The sequence below is a fragment of the Octopus sinensis genome, linkage group LG7, assembly GCF_006345805.1.
Source record: "Octopus sinensis linkage group LG7, ASM634580v1, whole genome shotgun sequence".
Lineage (NCBI taxonomy): Eukaryota > Metazoa > Mollusca > Cephalopoda > Octopoda > Octopodidae > Octopus > Octopus sinensis.
The window spans coordinates 78,586,843-78,613,854 of NC_043003.1; the positions used below are offsets into that span (position 1 = coordinate 78,586,843).

At 37.5% G+C, this 27,012-nt stretch overlaps 1 protein-coding gene across 3 annotated transcripts in view; it reads right to left on the reverse strand.

Annotated features, from left to right (window-relative positions):
* Positions 1–233: 233 nt before the first annotated feature.
* Positions 234–27,012, reverse strand: part of LOC115214129 (intraflagellar transport protein 81 homolog) — a 35,182-nt gene continuing 8,403 nt past the window's right edge. For all 3 annotated transcript variants that reach the window (XM_029783192.2, XM_036504858.1, XM_029783191.2), the window contains exons 4-15: positions 23,841–24,021; positions 21,376–21,531; positions 18,287–18,397; positions 16,189–16,273; positions 13,726–13,889; positions 11,754–11,849; positions 11,436–11,582; positions 9,194–9,343; positions 6,216–6,434; positions 4,747–4,833; positions 1,331–1,488; positions 234–832 (exon numbers count right to left, since the gene is read on the reverse strand). In XM_029783192.2, coding sequence (XP_029639052.1) covers positions 586–832; positions 1,331–1,488; positions 4,747–4,833; positions 6,216–6,434; positions 9,194–9,343; positions 11,436–11,582; positions 11,754–11,849; positions 13,726–13,889; positions 16,189–16,273; positions 18,287–18,397; positions 21,376–21,531; positions 23,841–24,021 — 1,801 coding nt within the window. In that variant the 3' untranslated portion in view covers positions 234–585. The remainder of the gene's footprint in view (positions 833–1,330; positions 1,489–4,746; positions 4,834–6,215; positions 6,435–9,193; positions 9,344–11,435; positions 11,583–11,753; positions 11,850–13,725; positions 13,890–16,188; positions 16,274–18,286; positions 18,398–21,375; positions 21,532–23,840; positions 24,022–27,012) is intronic.

Here is a 27,012-nt window from a genome sequence, read left to right on the forward strand (position 1 = left end):
TGATGTTAGAAAGGGCATCCAACCATAGAAACCATGCCAAATCAAACTGGAGTCTGGTGCAGCCCCTCAGTTTACCAGCCCTGGTCAAACTGTCCAACCCATGGCAGCATGAACAACAGACATTAAATGAGGATGATGATGATGATGAATGAATGATTTAATTCTATTTGTAATGAAGTGTCTTAAGACTATATTGTCATTCGGAGTTAAATTACATAAAATATACGTTTGCATATGCATAAATATGAAAACATTTTATATACTGAAGTGTGGGTATGTTACATAAATGGTCTTGCAGTGGAAGGAAATTTTGATGGTGAATGTCCCAAATTCTAGGCAAAAACTGCACAAGTAGTGTATCAGATCAGCTTGCACTCTTTGGCTTTGTTATAGCTCCAAGATTATTTCCAAACCAATACTAAATATGTTCCAAAGCTACCAAATACATTGGTACATTAAATTTCTCCACTTTTCATGCTGTGTAGTTGTACAGAAAAAAAAATATAATCTATTTATAACAATAACAAATTGGACGGAATATCAGGTATTGTTTAACTATGTTCTTCTAAGTTCTCTTTCAGCTCCTTACAAAACTAGTCTGTCTTCTTCTAGAAGAGCTGTATCCCAAGCAGGATTCATTGCTTTAGAACCACTGTGGTTTAGAGATGCTTGCTCAAAGCATTGCTTCTTACACTCCATGATGCGAAGAAAATCTTTCCATACTTTCATCTGTTTCAAATTGGGAGTGTAGTTATCTTGGAGGAATTTCTTCTTTTCACGCAGCTTTTTACCCATGTTTTCCTGTTCTTTGATTTTCCTTTGGTAAATTTCTCTGAAATGGCAAATGGAAAATTCATGAAAGATGCCATGCCCTATCAAATACAACACAAAACTATATTTATTATTCATTATCAACACAACCATCTACAAATACAGAAACTATACACTAACTTGCTAGAATTAGCAGTCAAATTTCCTGTCAATTCAACTGACAACCCTCTCACAGTGAAGCTAAAAACCTGTCAACCCAAAACTACCAGTCAATCCCATCAAATAACCCTGTCAACTCTGCTATCTGTCAGTCAACCCATCCTTCAACCCAATGACAATCCTGTCACCCCAGCTATCTACCAATCCTGCCAACCCAGCTATCTGTCAATCTACCTATCTGCCAACACCTGTCAACTCAGCTACTTACTGACTTTGTCAATCTAGCTATTTGCCAACCTTGTCAACCCAGCTACTTACCAACCCAGTTGTCTACCATCCCTGTTCACCCAGCTGTCTATCACTTAGCTATTTCTCACTGTTCAGGAATACTGTAATTTACCTCAATGTTTTCTTTTTGTCCTGTGCATCCAATGATTTGTAAGCTTGAATTTCCTCAGACACTCTCTGCTTCTGTGCTTTGATTATAGCAATCTTTTGACTGAACAAATGGTACCTTGTCTCTTCCACATTGCTCTCATCTCGGTATGCTTGCACTTCCTACATGAAATAGTTCAGACATAGACATAATAGTATTGTGTTAAAGAATCAAAGCTTCAGTGAAGCCAATTTCAGCTGCTATTTAAAAAAAATAAAACCACAAAAGAAAAACAATACAGGTAAAAAAAAATAAACAAATTTTTTATTGTTGCTCAAACAGTTAGAAACAGCAACTAAATCTCCCTCAAATCGTACTCTATAGTTTAAAAAAAGGAAGGACACATTTGAAAATGTAGTGCTAAATAATACATATGTAAAAAAGATAAACAAAAATATGTAAAAAAAAGATAAACAAAAGGCATAGGAGTGGCTGTGTGGTAAGTAGCTTGCTTACGAACCACATGGTTCTGGGTTCAGTCCCACTGCATGGCACTTTGGGCATCTTCTACTATAGCCTTGGGCTGACCAAAGCCCTGTGAGTCAATTTGGTAGACGGAAACTGAAAGAAGCCCATCGTATTTATGTATGTATGTATGTATGTATGTATGTATGTGTGTGTGTGTGTGTGTTTGTCCCTCCAACATCGCTTGACAACCAATGCTGGGGTGCTTACGTCCCCGTAACTTAGTAGTTCAGCAAAAGGGACCGATAGAATAAATACTAGGCTTACAAAGAATAAGTCCTGGGGTCGATTTGCTTGACTAAAGGCGGTGCTCCAGCATGGCCACAGTCAAATGACTGAAACAAGTAAAAGAGTAAAAGAGTAAAAAAAAAAAGATGGATGGTCACACTTGAAATACAATTGTCTCCTCATTTGCTGCTATTTTCCTCTGGCATAGTCTGAGGTTGCTGGAGTGAACTCCTGATCAGTCTGGGGATGCTGATGTGCCCTCCTTTCAAGGGTGACTGCCATCTACTACCTCTGATCTGAATCTACATTATTAGACACACATTATGTTAGTTTTACCAACCATACTTTTCTGTGCTGGCTTAGGACATGCTGGAAGATGATATTAATTTTGGAGTTTTTCTTCTCCTAGACTGATTACATTCACCACAGCTAAGCAGTTCAATCTACCCTTACAAAAATTCATTTAACCCATAAATGGGACCCTAATAGGTATTACAATCATCTCATAGGCCTGCTTCATTAAGACAGACCTAGGGTTAAACAAAAACAATGATTCTATGTGTCTACACGAAGATATTCCATTATATGAATAAACCATACATTATTTCTAGTATTATGGTCGCTAAAATTTTAAACAACACAACTTGAACATATTTGGCTTCGAACTCTTTCAGAATATTTTTCAAGAAATTATGATATAACATTTTTGGAAGAGCTATTTAATGGAGAAAGGAAACTATAAGACAACTTCAAATAGACACTAAGGGAGTGAGGGGTACAGCAGTAGGAGAAGACTGAAATACGTAGAGAAAGGAAAGGGAAAAAACAATAAACAGTGAAGTAGTGGGAGGTAAAAAAAAAAAAAACATAAGCATTAGAAGGATGAATTAAAGGGAAGTGGGGAACAATAAACAGTAAAGTAGTAGGAGGAAAAAGGGAGAGTAACAGTAGAAAGATGAGAGAGGAAAGGAAGGAGAGAAGAAAGACAAAAATCAAAGCAATAAGAAGACTAAGCAAATAAGGAGTAAACTGAATGTAAATGTAGATTAGACTAATTTTTCTTCCAACACTCGTTAAAGATTTACTCATTTCAAATTACCTTAACATACCTTAATTTTCAATTTCTAACCACAATGCTAACATGGAATTATGTTGCTTTCATAACAGGGTACTCCTCTCACGTCTCTTTCCTTCTTTGGTAGAGCTCAGAAGTCTTATCAACACTTTATATTTTGACATGGATTTATGAGATTTTAATAACACAGTACCCACCTCAATTCCGTTTCCTTTTCTTGCTGGATTTTGTAGTCTCATTTCAACCCATTTTATTTTGATATGAAATTATGTTAGTTTGATAACAGGGTGTCCACCTCCTTCACTTTCTATCATTGGTTGAATTAAGAGGCTTATCTATCTTTTAATATTTTGTTATGAAATTATGTTTGCTTTAATAACAGGGTACCTGCTCCTTTTCTCTTTTTTGATAGGATTATATCTACCTATTTCTTTATTATCCACAAGGAGCTAAACACAGAGGGGACAAACAAGGACAGACATAGTTATTAAGTCGATTATATCGACCCCAGTGCGTAACTGGTACTTATTTAATCGACCCCAAAAGGATGAAAGGCAAAGTCAACCTTGGCGGAATTATATCTACCCTCCCACTGTAAGATGAATGGCAGATGAGTGAAGAAAACATAGGGCTATGAAATCTCTTTACTTCTGTCTTGTGAAGGATTTACCAAACTCTTGAGTTGGTACCATGAGAAAATGCACCCAGAACACACTGTAAAGTGGCTGGCAACAGGAAGGGTGTCCAATCATAGCTACCAAGCCAAAGCGATACATAGAAACATCAGTGAATGAAAGCAGTGACTCCCAATAAGGACTAGGATCATGATGAAGCATTCAAACCATGCCAACGTGCAAAGTGGATGTAAAATGATGATTGATGATGATAACATGATGTTTAAAACTGATTTTATCCAGGGAGAACCTATTAAAAAATGTTAATTTCCATTAGGATTATTCAATGAGAATAAACTAGAAAGAGATAACTAAATGACCCCACCCACCACCACCTTGCAGAAATATGATTCTGTACGTATGAAATACAATGGTTATAAAGATTGTTATAATGTGGTGGACTACATCTCACATAAGTTTTATAACGTTTATCATATAGTGCCTCAGATCCAGGTACATAACTCTACTTCCTCCAATCTCTATTAACTACATTGTCTAAACATTTTCATCAACTGATCTTATTAAGGTTATCTCTGACTGAGGGCTGGCGAACCAGATGGCTGCACCAGGCTTCAATCTTGATCTAGCTGTAGAAACTCTGCCAGATCAAGATTGAAGCCTGGTGCAGCCATCTGGTTTGCCAGCCCTCAGTCATACGTCCAACCCATGCTAGTATGGAAAGCGGACATTAAACGATGATGCTGATGATGATGATCTCCTCTGCTTGTAGATATTTAGATTTTAAAACTTTTGTAGGAGTTTTTGCTAACTAATTGCTTGAATAATCTTAATCAAAATGTTCTGCTTATTATTCATATATGACATATGTGAACCTTATTAAATTTGCTCCAGTTTGGTTTAAAATGAAGTAAAAACAGCATCCATGAGAAAATAGGTTCTTAAAAAAAAATAAATATCTAAAAAAAATATAAACTTACTTTTTCAAGCTGAGATCTCTGAGTTTCCAGGTTAGCTGATTGCATATTATAAGAAGATTTCTTTTCTTCATATTCTTGTGTCAAGTTCTAAAGAATAGAATATGTCACATTCAAATAGACATATAAGATATATATATACTTTCACACACATGCATAGACACACACATTTAGCAGATCTTTCAAGCATGGAAGTGTTGGTTTCAAGATGGAAAACTGCCAGGAGTGGACAAGATTCCAGTAGAAATCTAGAAAAATAGGAGACAAACTCATTAAATGTCTTCAACAACTGATGGTGGAATTATGGGATGGTAGTTGATGTTCTACAGAAATGAAAAGTGGTTTGCACTGTCCTCGTATCCCACCAAAAGAAAAAAAAAAAAAACGTAATAGGAGTGAATGATGAAAATATAGAATTTCTCTAAATGTTATAACCAGGAACATCCCTTGCATGATTGTCACTCGACAGATTGAGTAAGAAAATCAAAGTAGTTCTACCTGAAACATGATGTGGCCTCAAAAAGGAAAGGAGTACCAGGAATATGGTGTTCTGGTGTTCTTCATATGTATGTATGTGTGTGTGTGTGTACATAGCTGTCCCCCTGTTTCCAGACAATTAGACTTAGTGACATGTCAGCTTTAGTGAATTCTCAGTTTCTGAGAGTATCTCTACTTCACATTTGGAGAAGGTTGCAGTTGCCACAAAGTATTTATTTAATCCTCTTTCAAAGGGAAGATAGCTTCAAGAATTTATCTTGTACATTATTTGATAGACCTTTATTTGTCTTTATTGTCTATATTCATAACACTGGTCACTAAGTGTTTCTTCATTTGGCTCATTTGTGTGTGTGTGTGTGTGTGTGTATGTATGTACACAAACGTACACACACATATATATATAAAAAAATAAATCTGTATTTAGTAAAATCTAGGTGTTTTCCTTATGTAGCTCTTGGCTATGTGCAGATTAAGACTAGTATTTAATGTTGCGATTTCATATAAATATAGCCCTAGAGTCCAAAGTCATTAACTAGCAGACAAAAAATGAAGAACTATGTGTGTGTATGTATGTGTGTATATATATATATATATATATATATATATATTTATATATATATCACCGTGACCGCCCAGGCTATCAGATGTTGCTACACATCGCTGGTCACAACACGTCTCACATTATTTTAGCCTTCAAATGATGCTACCCCGCTGGCTAAGTGAGCAGGCCAACAGAAGAAAGAGTAAGAGAAAGTTGTGGTGAATGAGTACAGCAGGGATTGCTGGAGCCTTGCGGATTTTTAGGTGTTTTCGTTCAATAAACACTCACAACCCCTGGTCTGGGAATCGAAACTGCGATCCTACGGCTGCGAGTCCGCTGCCCTAACCACTGAGCCACTGCGCCTCCACACACACACACACACATATATATATTTATTCTAAACACTATGTAATGTAAAGGAGCTTCTACTAACCTTACATTCCTCCCGAAGAGACCTTAAGTTTTCAATGATAGGGGCCAGAGTTTCCTTTTTCTCTCCAATTTTCCCAGTCAGTACATGTATCATGTGAGACATGTCTTCTAACTGCTTGTCCTTCATCTCATCAAATTCACTTTTCAAAGTAGAAACTTTTTCAAGTTCTTCTTGGGTTTTCCAATAGCCAGAGACTCCTTTATTTGCCTCCAGGTGTGTCTAGAAGGTGATAGAAATATATCAGTTTCATGTATGTGTGTATATATATATATATATATATATATATATATATACAGAGTGATTCAAAACTCACCATACATAGGAAAAGTTTATTTTTTTATAAGAAACAGTTAAATTAAAAAAAAAAAACTGTTTCTTATAAAAAAATAAATTGTTTCTTATGTATGGCAACTTTTGAATCACCCAGTATATAGTAACAGAAATATATTGGTTTCATTCACATTAGAAAAAAAGAGAAAAAAAAAAGAGATGACAAAGGAATAAATGATAATCTTATTGACTTCATTAGCTTACATCTGTTTCTGCTATAAAATTTGGTGGGCTCATAGTTGAATGCCTGAGTAACACCTTATTGCTTCATCAGAGTCTCAATCATGGAGTGTAATTTATTTGGGAAAACAATTACATTTATGCATATATACAGGTAAGGCTACAGTAGAAGACACTTGCTGAAGGTGCCATGAAGTGGGTGTGAACACAGAACCATGTGAATGGGAAGTAATCTTCTTACCACACAGCCATGAACACAGTTCAATGATTGAAAAGAATTTAAGAAAAATAATTTCTAAAATCAGCTGACTAAATTTTTAAAATATTTTTAGAAGTTTAGCCAAGAGGATGTGATTGTACCCTTGATCTTCACAAGCCATCTGAGATTGTAGAAGGTGGTGTTCTCATTACCTCTGTAAGTCCTCTGACACTGGTCACTTGATGTTGTTGCTGATACCCATTTTGATTAACTTGCAATATGGTATCTGTTGGAAAAACTTGGGAAGGGAATTTCAAAGGGGAGGATGGATTGAGCATGGTGATTGGTACAGGAGCAGTGAGTATTTATTGCTGTCGTTGAAAGCAACTAGGTTATGATTCTTTCAAGGTACAGAGAAATCTTGATCGAGGAGTGACTGAAAGAAGGATCCTGTAAAGTCGGTACTGACTCTATTGGCAAGATACCATAAGAACAGCAGCAGTTTTGGGATAAGAGAGGTTGTAGGTTGTGTGATGCACAAAAACCTCTTTCTATTTGGTAGAGGTAGGTGATAATATTGGTTTCAAATTTTGGCACAAGGCCAGGAATTTCAGAGGTGGGAGTAAGTCAATTACATCATCCCTAGTCCTCAACTGGTACTTATTTTATCAAGCTTGAAAGGATGAAAGGCAAAGAGAGCCTTGGCAGAATTTGAACTCAGAATGCAAAGATGAATGAAATTCCACTAAGCATTTTGCCTGGCATGCTAACATTTCTGCTGGCTCACCACCCTTGATAATGATTCTACAGGCTCACTAATCTTGCTAAAAATTCTGCAGGCTCACCACCCTGAGATGGGTGATAATACTACAAGACCTGTAATGCTTAGCAGTATTTTGTCTGCCAATACATCCTGAGTTCAAATTCTGCCAAAGTCGACTTTGCCTTCATCCTTTCGGAGTCGATAAATTATGTACCAGTTGTATAATTGATTAGCTCCCTACCCAAAAATTTCAGGCCTTGTGCTTAGAGTAGAAAAGAATACTACAAAACATGTAATAAGGACTCTCCTACTGCCAGATTCCTCTATCCTCATAAACTAAAACATAATAATGATTTCTAGAACTTTTTTCTAAAAGATTTCTAATGTAAACACAAAGCTACAGATATGAGTGGAGGGTATTGTCTATTAGAGCATCTCCAACTCTTGACTAGGACTTTATATTACTGACCTCAGAAGGATAAAAAGTAAAGGCAGTCTTGACAGTTTGAACTCAGTAATTAGCATGCCAGGTGAAATGCTTAGCAGTATTTCATCTGCCGTTACGTTCAGAGTTCAAATTCTGCCGAGGTCAACTTTGCCTTTCATCCTTTCAGGGTCGATAAATTAAGTTACCAGTTGCGTGCTAGGGTTGATCTAATCGACTAGTCTCCTCCCCCAAAATTTCAGGCCTTGAGCCTAGAGTAGAAAAGTAGGAAAGAAATGTGTGTATGCTACAAATAGTAGTTACTGCATGTTGTATATACACATTTCTAAGCATTATATGTACTCTGTTGCCTAATATATCAGTAGAAACATGAGCTGACAGTAGCCAATGTACTACAAAATTCTACACAGCTCTAACACTGAAGAAATAAAAATAGAAGAGACAGCATATAACATAATGGGCACAGCTTTTATGTTTGGATTCAGATATTTTGATGGGCAGGGGACTGGTAGTGGCATGGGTGTTACATCCATCTGTACACAGATTTTTTTTTAGCCTTTATTTCCTACAGAAATATCAACTTAAAAAAGAAAAAAATTCAAGTGACATTATGATAAACTGTTTGTTAGCCACAACCACAACAATGACAACAATAATAACAGACTTTGAAATGTGATTAAGTCAATAAAAATGAATGAATGAGTGTGTATGTGTGTGTGTGTGTGTGTGTGTATTTATTTATGTCTGTGTTTGCCTGCCCTCCACCACTACTTGACAATTGGTGTTGGTGTGTTTACATCCCTGTAACTTAACAGTTCAGTAAAAGAGACTGATAGAATAAGTTCCAAGCTTAACAGAAAGTACTGGGATCAATTCATTTGACTAAAATCCTTCAAGGTAGTAGCCCAGTTTGGCCACAGTCTAATGCCTGAAGCAAGTCAAACGATAAAAGAGACAGAAGAAATATAACTACAGTATATCAGAATGTTTGTAGTAAAACAACAGAAGGCATTGAATCCCTAATTAAATGAAACGAGTGAATAACTTTAGAAGTAACTTACCAATTGTTCATTGCTGAGACCAAGTTTATGAGAGAGGATCTCCTCTGTGCGAGAAAGGACACCATGCTCAACTTTGATCTCTTCTAGTTCAAATTTCTTCTTTTTATGCAAATTGCTTTTGGATCTGAGCTTGTTAACAAACATCATGTACTAGAAAAGATAGCAGTACCCAAACATTATATAAGCTACAAGATAGTGATACTTGAAACATGTATTGTGAGAGATAATAATACTGAAACATTATGTACTGTAACAGATAGTAATTCTCAAGAATTAAAGTATAAAAACAGCAATACTATAATGGATACAATATTTAATACTATGTATTTCAAAATGAAGTGATACTGTAACAATATGTACTATAAAAGATTGCAATATACAAACATTACAATAATATAATAATGAAATTATTGTATGCAGTGCTCAGGTGCACCACAACTTGTCAAAAGTGCGTATAAAGCATATGCAGTAATGTACAAATGTCTGGGAAGTGAACAGTGTATGAGTCAAATATGTGCTTGTGTGTGTGTATGGAGGAGAGAAAATCAGGTGTAGTGTTGGCTAATCTCAGGAAGCATGGAAGTTTTGAAGTTTTGAAGGATGCAATGCTCCGACAACTGACAACTGATGCTGGCAGTTTGTTCCATGCTTCAGCAACTCTTAGCGGGAAAAAATGTTTCCGAAAGTCATGGGAGCTGTGCTGTTTTCTGACTTTGTACACATGTCCACGGGTATTAGACAGGTGGAGTTTGAAAAGGTGCTCAGAGTTATTGTTAGTAAGATGGTTAATAATTTTATGGGTGTCTGCCAAGTCAGCTGCCAGACGTCAGAGTTTCAATGTATCCATGCCCAGGGAAGTAAGGCGCTCAGAATATGGCAAATGCCTGATGGAGGGTATTCTCTTGGTTGCATGTCACTGAATGGTTTCCAGATGGTTAATATCCTGGGCAAGAGAGGGGTTCCAGACCAGTGATGCAAATTCCAGGTGAGGCCGCACCAAACAAAATTATAATTTTATTTTGTCTTTGGCCAGCAAGTGTTATCTCCTATTTTCTTCTCTCTAGAAAGCATAGGGAATGGCAACTATTTACTTCTGTGACCTGGACATCATCGTTTTGAAACTGATTTATTTTCCATTATACTTCAGCCATATTCAGGGCAAATATTCTGCCCAATGCCACAGATTTATTTGACCTTAACTAGCTGAGCATTTCCTTTAGGGGCTGACAGTATGGGCATCTCTGATCATGAACAGGAGTAGTCGGGGAGCATCATAGCCATGTGTTGAGGGATTCTTTGGGGTTTGAATAAATGTAACAAAAGCGAAGTTTGAAGGAAATATTAGCCATTTTTCATACTTTCTATGGGTAAGCAAGTAGGAAATAACAGTCGCTAGCCAAGGATAAAAATTGTATTACACAGAATTATGTACTGGAAAAAATTGCAATATTCCAATATTGGGTACTCTAAAAGACAGCATTACCCAAAACATTATGTACTGTAAAAGGTAGCTATACTCAAACATTGTGTATAGTAAAAAAATTGACAATAAAAATATAATGTTGTATTAAAGTACATAATGTTTGAGTATTGCTGCACTTAAAACATTATATATTATAAATGAGAGCAATACTCAACGAACAACATCTTTCTGTTTGAAATAGAAAAGTGAGGAAGCAAGGAAAAAAACGAAAAGGGAACAGAGAGAAAAGAGGAGGGGAGGTGGAAAGAAAGAAAAAGAAAAACAGAGAAAAGGGAGATAATGACATATAGATGTAAAAAAGGAGAGATAATCATCATCATCATCATCATCATCATTTAGCGTCCGCTTTCCATGCTAGCATGGGTTGGACAGTTCAACTGGGGTCTGTGAAGCCAGAAGGCTGCATCAGGCCCAGTCTGATCTGGCAGTGTTTCTACGGCTGTATGCCCTTCCTAACGTCAACCACTCCGTGAGTGTAGTGGGTGCTTTTTACGTGCCACCCGCACAGGTGCCAGACGGAGCTGGCAAACGGCCATGAACGGATGGTGCTTTTACGTGCCACCAGCACGGAGGCCAGTCGGGGCGGCGCTGGCAATGGCCACGAACGGATGGTGCTTGGAGATAATAATATGTAGATGTAAAAAAAAATGATGAAAGGGAAGGGAGAGAAATGAAACAGATATATAGACACTAAAAAAAAGAGAAAGAAAATGACAAAAAAAGAGGCAAACAAAAATGAGAGAGAAAGCATCAGCTTACATCCTCTCCCCTCAAAATCTCCCCACCACCAGTCTCTTTCAGAAGCTGTCTCTTTGATTCATATTGCTGTGAAAGTTTGTTAATTTCTTCCCTCATTTTTTTCACTTCTTCGATTTTCTCATCTTTCTTGCGGGCAACAATGGTGGCCTGAAATCAAGAGTGAAACAGAGGATGTCATTACTGGCTTCACAATGGATCCAGAGACTATTTTACAATCAAGTATCAACGACATCCCTGCAATCATTCATTGATTTACAAATATCAATCATATAAATTACTGAGAGATTTACTGAAAATGGTGCCATTCCCAAGACTCACCTGATTCCTAAACAAATGCAGTTTATCATCACCTCCATTTGATAAAATACCTTTTTTCTCAATTAGCTGATTGACTTCTGTAATGAGGTCTTGAAGCTGAAAATAATTTGCAGGTAAACATTCTCCATGACAAATTCTCAAAAACAATAAAACTTGCACAGATTTCTTTAATATAAGTTAAAATTACATGGAAGAAAAAACCCCAAAAAGCAGGCTATTGAAGATATTCTACAGAATTTTCTTTAATCTAGAAAAGCATCAAAGAAATTGATGAATTTTCATTAAGCTATCTTTGTTGATTTACCATTTAATAAATATATGCAGTAAGGTGGCAAGCTGGCAGAATCATTAGCACACTGGAGAAAATGCTTAGCAGCATTTCATCAGTCGATACGTTCTGAGTTCAAATTCTTCTGAGGTTGACTTTGCTTTTTATTCTTTCAGGTTTCCATAAAATAAGTATCAGTTGAGCACTGGAGTTGATCTAATCAACTTATACCTCCCCTGAAATTACTGGCCTTGTGCCAATATTTGAAAACTAAATATATATATATATTCACTTATTTACTGTTCCAAAAGTGGAGAATCAGGAAAATTCTTTAGTCTTGTCAAGGATAAGACTGTCACTAATGCTGGTGCCATAACAAGACATCCAGTACTCTCTACAAAGTGTTTGGTGTTCTGAAGGGCATCCATCCATAAAAACCATGCTGAATGAAAATAATGAGAAAGGTATGGTTCCACACTATCTATGACCAGGAGCTATCTAGGATCATGGCAACCTGTCAAGCCTAAGCTGTGGAAATTGAGAGATAATTTTCGAAATACCAGCAACTATACAGGATAGGAAAAAAATTTAAGTGGATAAAAAAATATGATGGAGATACTGAATGGTGGAATTACTTTTCATAAGTGGTTACCTAGCCTGAGAGGAGAGCAAAAGAAGGAGGGAAAGAGTATGATCAAGAAAGAGAGCAGAAACCGGTATATTCATCATCATCACGATGTATCTCTTTTACAACGGCATAATTGTTTCTGTCTTTTTCCTTGTTAACTTTCTCTCCCTCTCTCTCTCTCTCTAGATAACCATGTATCTCCTATTCAGCAGCATGCCTGTTTCTGTCCTCATTTCTGATCACTCTCTCTCTCTCTCCTCTGGTTAGGTAAGCATGTATCTCCTTTATTGCATCGCACCTGTTTCTAACTTCTTTCTTATTTCTTTATCGCCCACAAGGGGCTAAACACAGAGGGGACAAACAAGGGATTAAGTCGATTACATCGACCCCAGTGCGTAACTGGTACTTAATTTATCGACCCCGAAAGAATGAAAGACAAAGTCGACCTCAGCGAAATTTGAACTCAGAACATAACAGCAGACGAAATACTGCTAAGCATTTTGCCAGGCATGCTAATGTTTCTGCCAGATCGCCGCCTTCTACTTTCTTTCTTGTTAACTCTTTCTCTCTCCCTCTCTGTCTGCCTGTCTCTGTATCTCTCTCTCCCTAGTCATTTCACTCTCTCTATAGCTGGGTAACCATGTACCTCCTCTACAGCAAGACATCTGTTTCTGTCTCTCCCTGTCACACTCTAACCTTTCATCATCTGGCACAACATCACCTCTTCCAATGCCCCCTCCCCTCTCAAAGATTCGTTGTCTTTCAAAGTTACTTGGTGACCCTGCCAGTGCTGGTGCCACTTAAAAAGCATCCAGTTCACATTGTAAAGTAGTGGTTGACATTTGGAAAGGCATCCAGCTGTAAAAACCATACCAAAAGTGACCTCACCTGTAAAAAGCACTCAGCTCACTCTGCTGTGTGGTTGCTGTTAGGAAGGGCATCCAACCGTAAAAGAATAACATGCCAAAACAGACACTGAAGTGTGGTGCCAGCTTGTCAGGCCAGCTCCTGTCAAACCGTCCAACCCATGCCTGCATGGAAAGCAGATGTTAAACGATGATGATTGGGTGGCTTACCTGATTTTCCAACTCCTCTAGTTCAGGCTGACCAAGAACACGCTCAGAAACAGCCATTTGCATAATGTTTTCAATCTTTTTCTTCTCTTCAATTTCTTTTACTTGTTGAGTAGAAACTACATACTTGTTGGTCTTAATCTCTTCTTCAAGCTGCTGTAATATCACTACAAATACAGGTGTACATGGACAGATTAAATAGATCTGTTATAAATTAACCCTTTTGTAATCAGATTACTCTATCAAATACAATGCTTATTTATTCATACTGCTTTGACTTAATCATACATTATCTTGTAGCTTTGAAATTTTGAAAATGCAATTGCTCATTTTTAGAATGACATTGTAAGGTAGATGTGAGAGGCACTTTCTTCCTATGGCTGGGTTTCAACATGGCCCACAGTAACAAAGTCCATTTGCCATACTTCTCAGTCCAACATCACTGCCTTGAGGTTTTGGATACATTCCAGGTCATTGTCTGCGAACAAGTCGTCAATGCAAATGTAGCAATGTTTCCATCTTCTTACATCAACAAGAAATTCCAAAAGACTACGTCACATGCTTCCAGTTCAGGGTGGCACACACAGTGACGAGATACTTGCAGCCATCTTTGCCTTATCTTGCTAACTTTTGGCAGGTTTCCATAAGAGCATCTGTTTGTCATATGTTGCTGCCATTTGTAGCATCCATTTAGCTAAGTTCAGTGTCCATGTTTCACTGCCATATAATAGCACTGATTTGACAAGTTTAAATGCTAAAGGGTAAATAGGGAAAGATTAAACATAGGTGTACATATAAAGATTAAATACAGATGCATGGTTATATATTAAACATAGATATTTAGGAATGGATTAAAATAGGATACACTGTTGTAGATTAAAGGTAGGTATGGATTAAATACAAGTATACAATGACAGTAAAAATGGAAATTGAAATGGTATTTAGTTTTTAAACACTTGGTTGATCATATGATCAATAACATGGAATCATGCCAGACATCAGCTTTGAAATGAATCAGCAGGAATTTTGGTATATGTTGGCAAGTCAAAATAAGTTCAGATTTTTTATTCAAGATTGGATCATGCCTTTAAGGCAAAATTTTGAAATAAAGATTGGAGTTGGATAATAGATGTCAGAAAGGATAATAGTAAAGACTATCAGACAGAAGTTGCAAAACTTTGATCCATTCCAAAAAATGCTGTATCACATTAATGTTCTATTTTTCCTGGACTTTTGATGGTACATTCACATCTGCTGAACAGCTAATTTCCACAACAGTGCACGGCTTTTGTTCCATGTCTCACAGAACAATATGTTCCACACCATTTATGAAGGCAGTAACTGTTATGTCTGCACAAAGGCAGTAACTCTGTTATGGTTGCACCGAGTGGCTGTTTCTATTGGAGTGTTCCACCAACATTCCTTGATTTTAAAGGTGTGAATACATGTTGGTTCTGACATGCCTTTGATGTATACATCAGGACAATCCTGCATCCATATAGTGTTCTAATTAGTCTTTTCAACTATATAATACCTCATGGTCAGGTAGTATCTTGTAGACATTTTAGAGCAGCTGCTGATGATGTGGGTGATATATTCTACACTGGTATAGCAGAGCCAACATTTTCTATCACAATGTGGAGGTTTGGCGGTATCTTTGTCTCTCTTGTTTATCAGGTATTTAGCAGCTATCTCCAATACATGGTTAGCAAATGCATATCATTCAAGGTGGAATGTAATGTATCTACCACAGATCCAAGAGAGGCTACTGTTCCTGTAAATGCTCTTGTTACCCTCTAACATACATACGTACCCATGCATTGCTTTTTGCTGGGACTGATGCCTGCTTCTCTTCCAGCCACCTTTGAGTCACATTAGATGATTGTACTCTGAAGGTGTAGTTGCTCTCACTTTTGAGTATGCATGTAATGTACTCATTTCTTCCTTTACTATTCAGCTGATGTTGTCTGAGTGATACAATGCGACATTCAAAGGTTGTTTGGACTGAAATATAGGAGGATCAATTAATTATGATTTTATTGAACATATTCTCCTCTCAGATCCACTCATTGCAGCAGTCCTTCTGCTTTTCTAAGCCCTGTAAAAGAACTCAGAAGGTTGGGCCTCCAAACAGGCCTTTTGTCATACCCTTAAAACCAGGAACTTGTCAGTACCCTCTCATATATATAATACATATAGTTTTTTTTTGTTTTTTGGTCATTTGTGTGTGTGTTTTTCTGTATGTCGTTCAATGTATAGACAATGCAACACAAACTTTAAAAAAAGACTTTCACTTTGAACAATTCATGAAGGTATGTGCATGATTAACAAATATTTTTCCCAGTAGGGTAATGACAATTAACGACCTAGTGTCTTACAAAATTAGAAAATTAATTATAGACACCATATGATAACAGACAAACACTAGTCACAAACAGTGAGTAGGCACCTCACTACATGACTTACTTTTTGCAGTTGCCCCATTCCTGTATTGCTGTGTGTTCTTTAGCTGTTGCTGTAACCTTCGGATCTTCTGTTCAGCTTGATGGATCTGATAGATATAAGATCATGGATTAATAGATTATAGAGAATTATTGCTGGAAACCAATTTAGCATAGTTTTAGTGCTCAGGAGAAAAAATGTTTGAGTTTAATTTTAGAGTTAGAAGTGTATTAAAAAAGAAAAAAAGATCAAATTTATTTAATTACACTGTGTAACACAAATTTTGTCCCCGAGTAGCAACTGTTATTTCCGATTTATTTATCCCTAGAAAGTATGAACAACAGGTAATATTTCCTTCAAACTTTGCTTTTGTTACATTTATTCAAATCCCAAAGAATCCCTCTAACACATGGCTATGATGCTCCCCCACTACTCCTGCTCATGATCAAAGATCCACATAGTGTCAGCCACTAAGGGACCTGCTCAAGTAGTTACGGTCAAGCAACTGACAAGCAAATCTGTGGTATTGAGCAGAATATTTGCTGAAATGATATTTTTGCTTCAAGCAACTCAGCACCGAATCTGTCGGAAATGTAATGGAAAACAGGTCAGTTTCATAACATTGATGTCAAGGTCACAAAAGCAAAGTTTGAAGGGAATAATAGTAATTTTGTTTTGATTTCTATATAGAAGCAAATAGGAAATAACACTTACTGACCACAGACAATAAATAAATAAATATTTTGTCAAAGGTGTTATTATATTTCTATTATTTAGCTAGAGAAAGAGAGGAAGCACTTTGAGATCAGGATCAGAAATCTGGCATGGATATTTTCAACAGAATGGATTCCACTAGAAATATTCAAAGGCCAGGTGGTAGTGTTAAACCAAGTCAGAAATAGGCAAACTTGTTCAAGAAGCAGGCCACATGAGACATGGCTCATTATCAAGCAGACTGCACCATTAAAAAGATCATTCAAATTTTCATTGGCCATTCAGAAAGTCTTGTGAGCTGTAATTTGTTTATGACCAAACCCGGTAATGTATCTAAATTTACCATTTCTGGATTACCTTTGAACAAATTTCTTGGCAAAAAGTCTTTCACTTGGGAAAACACCCATTATTAAACAGAAAATAAAACTTATTTATTTCTAGTAAAACAGTAGAATCTGAGGAAACTTATAATGGTCTGTGTTAGTAAACAGTAAATGAAAAATGGATCAAAAGGTGGAATAAGTTTGTTGTGAGTAAAGAAGTGATCTGATATTTGGGGCAGGGCCCTACTCGGAGTCTTAGTCTTCATTTACAATAAGGATCTTCTTTCAACAGAAAGAGTCATGTGTCCTGTTTATTAGCATATGATACAGCATATAAATTTCTTATTTCTTTATTGCCCACAAGGGGCTAAACATAGAGGGGACAAACAAGGACAGACAAAGAGATTAAGTTGATTACATCTACCCCAGTACGAAACTGGTACTTAATTTATTGACCCTGAAAGTATGAAAGGCAAAGTCAACCTCGGTGGAATTTGAACTCAGAACGTAACGGCAGATGAAATACCGCTAAGCATTTCGCCCAACGTACTAACGCTTCTGCTAGCTCACTGCCTTTATTACTATATAACATATGCCATGGAAAAGGAGGAAATCATTGTTATTGACCAATATGCTAGAACATGTCAGTTGGCCCAGCCGCTCTCTGATTACCAAAGCAATTTCTTGACTTTTCAGAACCAAAGCTTTCCACCAATGAATAGTCTAACTCCTTCAGATTTGTAGATGTAAACAGTAAAATCCAACTTCTTATGGTTGTACCTACAACAAGGGTTGGACACAATACAGCAAGCAGATAAAAAACATGTAACATGACTGCTGTAACTTATTGTGAATTGTGTTATGGTGCTGTTTTTCTCACATATAGTGCCCAACTGACCCTACTATACTGTGTAGCTGACAAAATCAAAAACAAACAATGCACAAATGTAAAATTAAAAACATAAAATGGTGACAATTTACTCATCACACCCTGTACATATATACACACACACACACATATGAATGTATGTATGTTTATTACATAGTAGTTTATTATTCACTAATTCATTATAAAAATAACATACTTGCTCATTTTGTCTTTGCTTCTGTTCAGCAAGTTTCTTCTCTTCATCTCGCTCCCTTCTTAGCTTCCGTGCAACAGCCATCATAGTCTGGGCATTTGGATGAGACTCAACCTACAAAAGCAATTAATCTCAAATGAAACATCCTTGCCATTTCAAGTGTCAGTAAAAACAAAAAAATCTTTGTCTACATCCCAACTACCTCCAAAAGAATGCACCTAACCAACAAAGATTCATACACCAAGATATTCAGATGTTTTTTGGTATATGACACCTTGTTAGTTGTCGAAGTACTGCATCCGAAGTACTGCATCCTGAGATTCGCCAACACTACACCTGATTTTCTCCCCTCCATACACTTGCAAGCATGTATCTGACTCATACATTGTTCACTTTCCAGACATTTGTACATTACTGCATATGCTTTATATGCACTTTTGGCAAGTTGTGGTGCACCTGAGCACTGTATACAATAATTTCATTATTATCATTGGTCCCACATATGGATCACAGGTACATTGTCTTCCTTTTCTGAGTTTGCAGCACAACAACTTCTCCCCAGAGCTAGCTAGGTTTATATCAACTCAATCCAAGACCATGCAACAAACTCATTTTCCTTTCTTTCATAATGTAGACTGTTCCATCACCTCTGCCAACATGATGTTAACATCATTCCGAATATTTCTTGAAACTGTCAACAATATAGAATACCTTCTTGTCCATTCTCCACCCCTGCAAACACTGGCTTACTGATGCTCAAATTGTAAGTCTTGCTAATCTGGAAGAGCCTTCAATGGAGAAAGGGGTTGTCATCAGTGGCCCTGCAATCAAAACCATCATCATATCTTTGCTTTCCACGTCGACATTAATTGAATGAACCTTCACGCTTTAAGTCAGTCCTTATTTACAGTTACTGCCCTTTAAATGAATGGGGCGACATATCGCTCATAAAGTAATGTCTTGGCACAGTTTCTATTACTTCATTGCCTTCCTAACAGCAACCACTTTACAGAGTGTATACAGTGCATTTTATTGTAACACCAGCACTTCTGAAGTTGTATGTACCCTGCAAGACAAAAGGCGTCCCCACTGTCTGTATCGTCACCTTTCATTCAGGGGCAATAACATTAACATGACCAAGGGATGGAAAAAAGTTCAGAACACGTTATCTTTATTGGTAACAAAAAGGCTCTCTCTTGAGTGATGGGCAGTTTGTATGAAAGGTATGCATAAAGCATTATGCTGTTTGGTAGTAAAGCATGACGTTTTGAATGCTGAGGATTAGTAAAGACTCAAAAAGAAACGAAGTAAGCTTGCTTTGCTGAATATGTAATCTTAGAGTGTATAAACAACAATGTAGAAATGTGCTGAGAGAAAAACTGGATGTAAAAGTAATTAGCTGTTGTATGCAAGAAAGACTGTTCTGATAAGGGTGCATGATGTGTATGAAATGATGACAGTTGTATAAAGAACTCAGATGGAACCTGTAGAAAAGAAAGAAAGTGGTGAAGACATGCTGTAATTCATGAAAGTGATGACAAAGGACCAATGTAACTGGTTATGCATGGTGCTGGAGAAGGCCAGTCTACCTGTACAAGAAGGGTTAAAATGCTAATTAAAGTAATGAAAGTGATGGATACTGGATTGTGTTATCCGTTGGCTTCCTATGCAGTCCTTATCTGTGTTCCCCCATCTCCTCAATACCCTTTCTTTTTTTTTTATTCTCTTATTTACAATACTATGCCACCTATGCAACAAAGAGTGATGATAGATCTGTCCTAATTCAATTACCACTCCCTGCTGCAACCATCACTCATATCTCTCTCTTTTCCCTCAAGATGCAGATTAACAAGGGATAAGATCTGTTCGTATTTGTTGCATCCCATCAACATCTTTCTGCACTGCTAACCATTGATCCCTCTCCTTCAAGTCATTCATTAGTGACATCCATCACCCAGCCTATCTCTATGACTATCATTCACTAGTGCTTTCTCTCTCTTACCAGCAACCAAAACCTTCTGTACTGCTAAATATCATTCATTCTCCCACAGATTACTATGACATCCCTCACTCGCATTTGATCTCTTTCTTACCCACAAGCACCACCTCTCCCACATTATTGGCCAGAAGCCCTAAGCTAGTACTGTCTCTCTTCTGTTAGTCATTCCAGCATTGTCTCTGCCATTATTCCCTCCTCAATCCTCCTCTCACACAAATCATTTCGTTTCCCAACATGTCTCACTTCCTTCACTGTCCCACCCATGTTCATATGTTGACTTGATTGAACAAAGACAGCATAGTGAAGACTCTTTAGTCATGAGAGTTACAAAACAGCCCAACAGGTGTTGGGGCCATCATGAAATGTATCTAGTAACTCTGTGACATGTTTGGCTAGCAAGAGAAGACAATACAGAGTTGAGAACATTATAACCTCAGCAGTGTTGGTTCAATGAAGAGATACAGACAATACACTTTACGTTCTTAATTAAAGAAGGATCCATTGCATGAAATTGTCTATGATATACAAAACAATTGATTGGTCATTACTGGAAATATCATGGTTCTAGTTCTGCTTAATCAGGACTAACCCGGGGTTAAACAAGAACAACAGTATTAGCCTTGTGTGGCACGTAAAAAGCACCATCCGATCATGGCCGTTTGCCAGCCTCGTCTGGCACCTGTGCAGGTGGCACGTAAAAAGCACCCACTACACTCACAGAGTGGTTGGCGTTAGGAAGGGTATCCAGCTGTAGAAACACTGCCAGATCAGACTGGGCCTGGCACAGCCTTCTAGTTTCCCAGATTCTAGTTGAACCATCCAACCCATGTTAGCATGGAAAATGGACGTTAAACAATGATGATGATGATGATGATGAAGCAGACTACGAAATTGTCAATGAAAAAATGACAAAATTAAATCAACAAAATACAGATAGTATTGTTTCTCTATTTCTTCTTCCTTCTACTTCCATTTCCTCAGACAAATATTTTGAATGAAATATTTTCTATAAACTGTTTCAATGGAATTCCAAACTAAAAGCAAATAGGAAGTCTATTATTGCCCACCTCCACCATGACCTAATTAAACTTACTTTATGCTTCAGCCTCTCAATACGTTTCAAAAGTTGTTCTTTTTCTTCCTCCATCTGGCTGATATCACGACGAATTTCGGAAGTGTTGAAGCTGGAGTTCCTTTGTTGCTCAGAATGTTTGTGCCATTCTTTGAACTGTTCAATCAGTTCTTCATACTGAAACAAAAGAAAACAAAATGGATATAACCAGAGATCATTTAGTTTTGATACACAAACGAACACATTAGTTAACCCTTTCGTTACTAACCCAGCTGAAACCGGCTCTGGTTCTGTTGTACAAATGTCTTGTTTTCATAAGTTTTGAATTAAAATCTTCCACCAATCCTTAGTCACAATTTATGTTCCTAACAGTAGCTGAATGATAACTAAGTTATTTTACTAAATTCTTTGTTATATTTAAATTCATTGAAAGAAACACAGAGCATCTCAAAATAAATACAGTAACGAAAGGGTTACTACATCCTGGTGAAAGCAACAGATATCAAATGGGACCTTTCTATGTAAATTTCTGGTATATTTCATATTATTTTAAATTTCTGAAATTTCCTCAAAGAGTTTTTATAAGAAACAAGCTCATAAAAATGATAGATATCTTGAATGAAAATAAATTCATGATGATGATTAAAAATGCAGAGTTTTATAAACTATGAAGAAAATTGTTTCATATATATCATAAAATATTTGTGTGGGAGGAAAGCATAATAGTTTATGATTGGGGATGTTATCCAGTATGCTTCAACAAGGCACTCAACTATACTTGCTTCTGTTTGCCACATTGGCAAAACAAGATTTCACTTCGGAAGGTTATTCAGCTGTAGAAACAAAATCATTATCATCATCATTTAACATGTTTTTTTAAGCTGGTTTGGATTGAACTAGGTCTCACCCACTGTCACAATTCTTCATCGTCTGGGATGCACCACAACAGAGAATAACCAGCAATCTCTGTAGTTGTGTTCATATTACTTTTCTTTTTCTTTTTCTTTCTTTTTTTTTTTGTTTATTTTTAACAGACAGATGCTCTTCCTATCGACAGTTATTTGAGACCATAGACTGTGCATTCTTTATTGCGTTACTAGAATTAGCTGAGTTATCTGTACTGGCATTAAAGTGTCTCTTATATTCTGTAACAGTTTCTATATAGAAAGTCATTGCTCTTCTTATTCCAACAAAATCTAGCAAGGAAAACTTGAAGCAGGGAAAAACTAATACTAATGTACTTGTCTGACAGTGTTCAGGCATGGCTGTGTAGTAAGAAGCTTGTTTCTCAGCCACATGGTTCCAGGTTCAGTCTCACTGCATGACACTTTGGGCAAGTGTCTTCTATTATAGCGACAAGCCAATGAAAGCCTTGTGAGTGGATTTGGTGAACGGAAACTGAAAGAAACCCATCGTATATATATATCATCATCATCATAGGCGCAGGAGTGGCTGTGTGGTAAGTAGCTTGCTAACCAGCCACATGGTTCCGGGTTCAGTCCCACTGCGTGGCATCTTGGGCAAGTGTCTTCTGCTATAGCCCCGGGCCTTGTGAGTGGATTTGGTAGACGGAAACTGAAAGAAGACTGTCGTATATATATGTATATATATATATGTGTATGTGTGTGTTTGTGTGTCTGTGTTTATCCCCCTAACATCGCCTGACAACCGATGCTGGTGTGTTTACGTCCCCGTCACCTAGCGGTTCGGCAAAAGAGACCGATAGAATAAGACTGGGCTTACAAAGAATAAGTTCCGGGGTTGATTTCCTCGACTAAAGGCGGTGCTCCAGCATGGCCGCAGTCAAATGACTGAAACAAGTAAAAGAGTAAAAAGAGTATTTAACGTCAGCTTTCCATGCTAACGTGGGTTGGACGATTTGACTGAGATCTGGCGAACCAGATGGCTGCACCAGATTCCAATCATGATCTGGCAGAGTTTCTACAGCTGGATGCCCTTCCTAACGCCAACCACTCCATGAGTGTAGTAGGTGCTTTTTACGTGCCACTGGTACAGGTGCTAGGGGTGGCTGACAGTGTCCACAATCAGTTGGTGCTTTTTATATGCCACTGGCACGGGAGCCAGTCAAGGTGGTGCTGGCACCCACCACGTTTGGATGGTGCTTTTTACGTGCCACCAGCACAAGTATCACAACATATGCATGTATATATTTATATGTATGTATCTTTGTGTCTGTGTTTGTCCACCCTCCACCATTGCTTGAGAACCGATGGTGGTGTATTTATGTTCCAGTAACTTAGCAGTTCAGCAAAAGAGACCGATAGACTAAGTACTTGGCTTACAAAGAATAAGTCTTGGGGTTGATTTCTTTGACTAAAACCCTTTAAGGTGGTGCTCCAGCATGGCTGCAAATTACTGAAATGTGTACAAGAAAAAAAATTAAAGAATAATACTACAACTCTATCAAAAAGATAGCTGCAGGGAAGAGGAAGTTAGAAAGTGAAACCAAATAGAAGGTAACTTACTTGTTCATAGGATTCGATTACGGTTTGATCTTGCATAATGTCTGTAGGAACAGTAATCTTCACAAGAAACTGAGCAAGATAAGCCCGTTTCTTCAGATCTGTTATTCTTTGTAGAAGCCATTCCAGGATAGGATAAACAACAGACTTCTCAGCTTGAACAAGGCCACAGTTGAAATCAGAACTAAAACCAAAAAAATAAAGACTCACTTTAGGAAAACCATCTTTTAATCACCACCATAATCACAACCATCATCATCATCTAACATTCAATTTTCCATGCTTGCATATGTAAAGAGAGGGGAAAACAGCGAAGACCTGTTGAGGCAATGGAAATCAAAATCAAATTCTATGACTGGCATCCATGCTAGTGGAGCGCTAAGAGTACCATACGAGCGTGATCGCTGCCAGTGCAACAAGCTGACCTCCGTGCCGGTGGCACGTAAAAAACACTATTCGAGCATGATTGGTACCTGTGTCGCCTTACTGGCACTTGTGCTGGTGGCACATGAACAAACATTCGAGCAAGGTCGTTGCCAGTACTGCTGGATTGGCTCCTGTGCAGGTGGCACATAAAAAGCACCATTTGAGCATGGCCGTTGGCAGTACTGCCTGACTGGCCCTCGTGCCGGCAGCACATAAAAGCACCTACTACACTCTCGGAGTGGTTGGCATTAGGAAGAGCATCCAGCTGTAGAAACTCTGCCAGATCAGATTGGAGTCTGGTGCAGCCATCTGGTTTGCCAGTCCTCAGTCAAATGCTAACATGGAAAGTGGACGTTAAACGATGATGATGATGATGATTAACAATAAAACTAATTTTTTTATTTTTATTTTTTTGAAAATATCTTAATCACAGGAAAAAGGATAGTGCACGAGCTGCCTTTTTAGGGTCTACAAGACTGATGGGATGAAGGAAAGAAGTTTTCCTCAGACTGGAGATCTGATTCAATTGTTTGCAGCTGAGTGAACCCTGCTAAAGGCACTATTGGACCATGGGCTATTTAGTGGGTATTAAACATGTCGAAAAATTAAGTCTGTCACCAGAAAACAAGAATGGTCCAACCAATAGGCTTCCATACGACTTCAGCCTACCAAATTCTACTCAGAATACTTTAGCAACTTGAGGTTAGGTTAAAGACTTTTGCCCAAAGTTCTGTGCAGTAGGACTGAACCAAAAACTGCACAGATTTGAAGACAACTGCAGAACCACACAGCCATGCCTTCCCCAGCCTAATAAATTGATGAAAATCATCTTGTCTTATTCTTGCTTGTGACTACATAGATACCTAAAACAATGAGGAAAGTATGGTACAAGCTACCAGATCATACACATCGATGAGCAATAGCTATGCTTGTGTGTATGTGTGTGTCACACTAGTTGACAACTTTTAAAAATGGAAGACACACTGGATATTGTATTCCTGGGTACACAATGCCTGAAAAGCTGGAAGGTCTTTATTCAGGGCAGACAAAACTTGACAGTTTGTATGAGGAGAGTTCAAAATCTAATAGGATATTTCATTACTGTTATCATGTAACTCCAAATCAGCCCTGAAGCAGTGGAAATATCACCAAAAGTGGCTCCAAACATGGCCACTCTTGTGGATTATGTACCTAGGACTACATTATCTGATGTCTCCCTTCCCTTAACAAGACAGAAGGGTATCATGTAAGGGAGATTCCTCTGATATATCTAGCAGATCAAATCAAGAAAACACATAGAAGTTCCTTTGTTGTTTATTTGAGTAATTATACACTTATTGTCCCCATTCTTTTAACTGGCTTCAATCATTGAACTGTGGCCATACTGGGCACTGCTTTTAAAGGCTTCAGTCGACTGTATTGACCCAGTAATCATTCTAAGACATTTATATACCAAATGACTACTACATAAAGAGATGTAATTCAAGATAAAGATTTACATCAGTAAACACAGATATATGCACATCATCATCATCAGCTTTATTTTACATCTACTTTCCATTCTGACATGAGTTAGATGAGTTCATCATGCTCTGAGACAATTTTTATTCAAAGTTACTTTGGAGGAGTTGGTACACTACATCTAATTTGTACATTGCATCCTTGATATGATGCCCTTCCTGAAACTAAGGAATGAGACATTTTTTTCTTGCCCATTTGGCATCACTGATATAACTGACTTTTTTGACATCAGATGCTTTTTGTCCCAGGGGCCTTTTGACACCATAAAAATTTCATTTTTTATTCTAGTTGACAACTAGCGTTTTATCACAACTACTAAGCATTTCTACTTCACTTTATGTATTATAGGGCTATCTGTCTGTCTGTCAGTCTGTTTATCTATCTATATGTGTGTATTTCTTTGCACATATGCATGTGTATGTCTCTAATGCCAAAAAATACTATTACCAAAACAGGTTCGATGACCAGTCAGCCATGGCAGATTGTCAGTGTCCAAACAGCTGTGCCCAGTTGTCTCACTTTACTAAAACCAACCACTTTAAAAAGTAGGTGGAGTGCATTTGACTGCCATGTCATCAGCAGGACTAAAAAAAAGAGTTTTCTCAACCCTAAATTGTTTCCACTTGTCCACATACTATTTACAGAGTGTGCTTGGCGCATTTTATCATGTACCAACATTAGTGAGGTTGCTTTGTGTCCCACAAGACAAAAGAATCTATTCTACATTGACTCTTTTCAAAGTAATGTCACTAAAGTGGTAAAAAGACAAGAGGGCAGTAAGAGAAAGTTGAGACAGTGAATGAAATGGAGGCTGACATGAGAGAATAGTAGAAGAGTGGAAGAATAGTGGAAGACAGGGTGAAGGGAGGTAATAGTGGAAGTGAGATAGCAATGACATCTGCGGGAGTGAAGGTTAGCATAAAAATGGATAATGTGATGCAATCTCTGATTATGTAAGTACTGGATTAAATTGGAATAAACCATTCACCATTTGGCTAGTCCTGTGTTATTCTTATTTCTTTATTGCCTACAAGGAGTTAAACATAGAGAGGACAAACAAGGACAGACAAAAGGATTAAGTTGATTACATTGACCCCCAATGCGTAACTGATACATAATTTATTGACCCTCGAAAGGATGAAAGGCAAAGTCGACCTCGGCAGAATTTGAACTCAGAACGTAACGGCAGATGAAATACCATATAGCATTAAGGAGGCGAGCAGGCAGA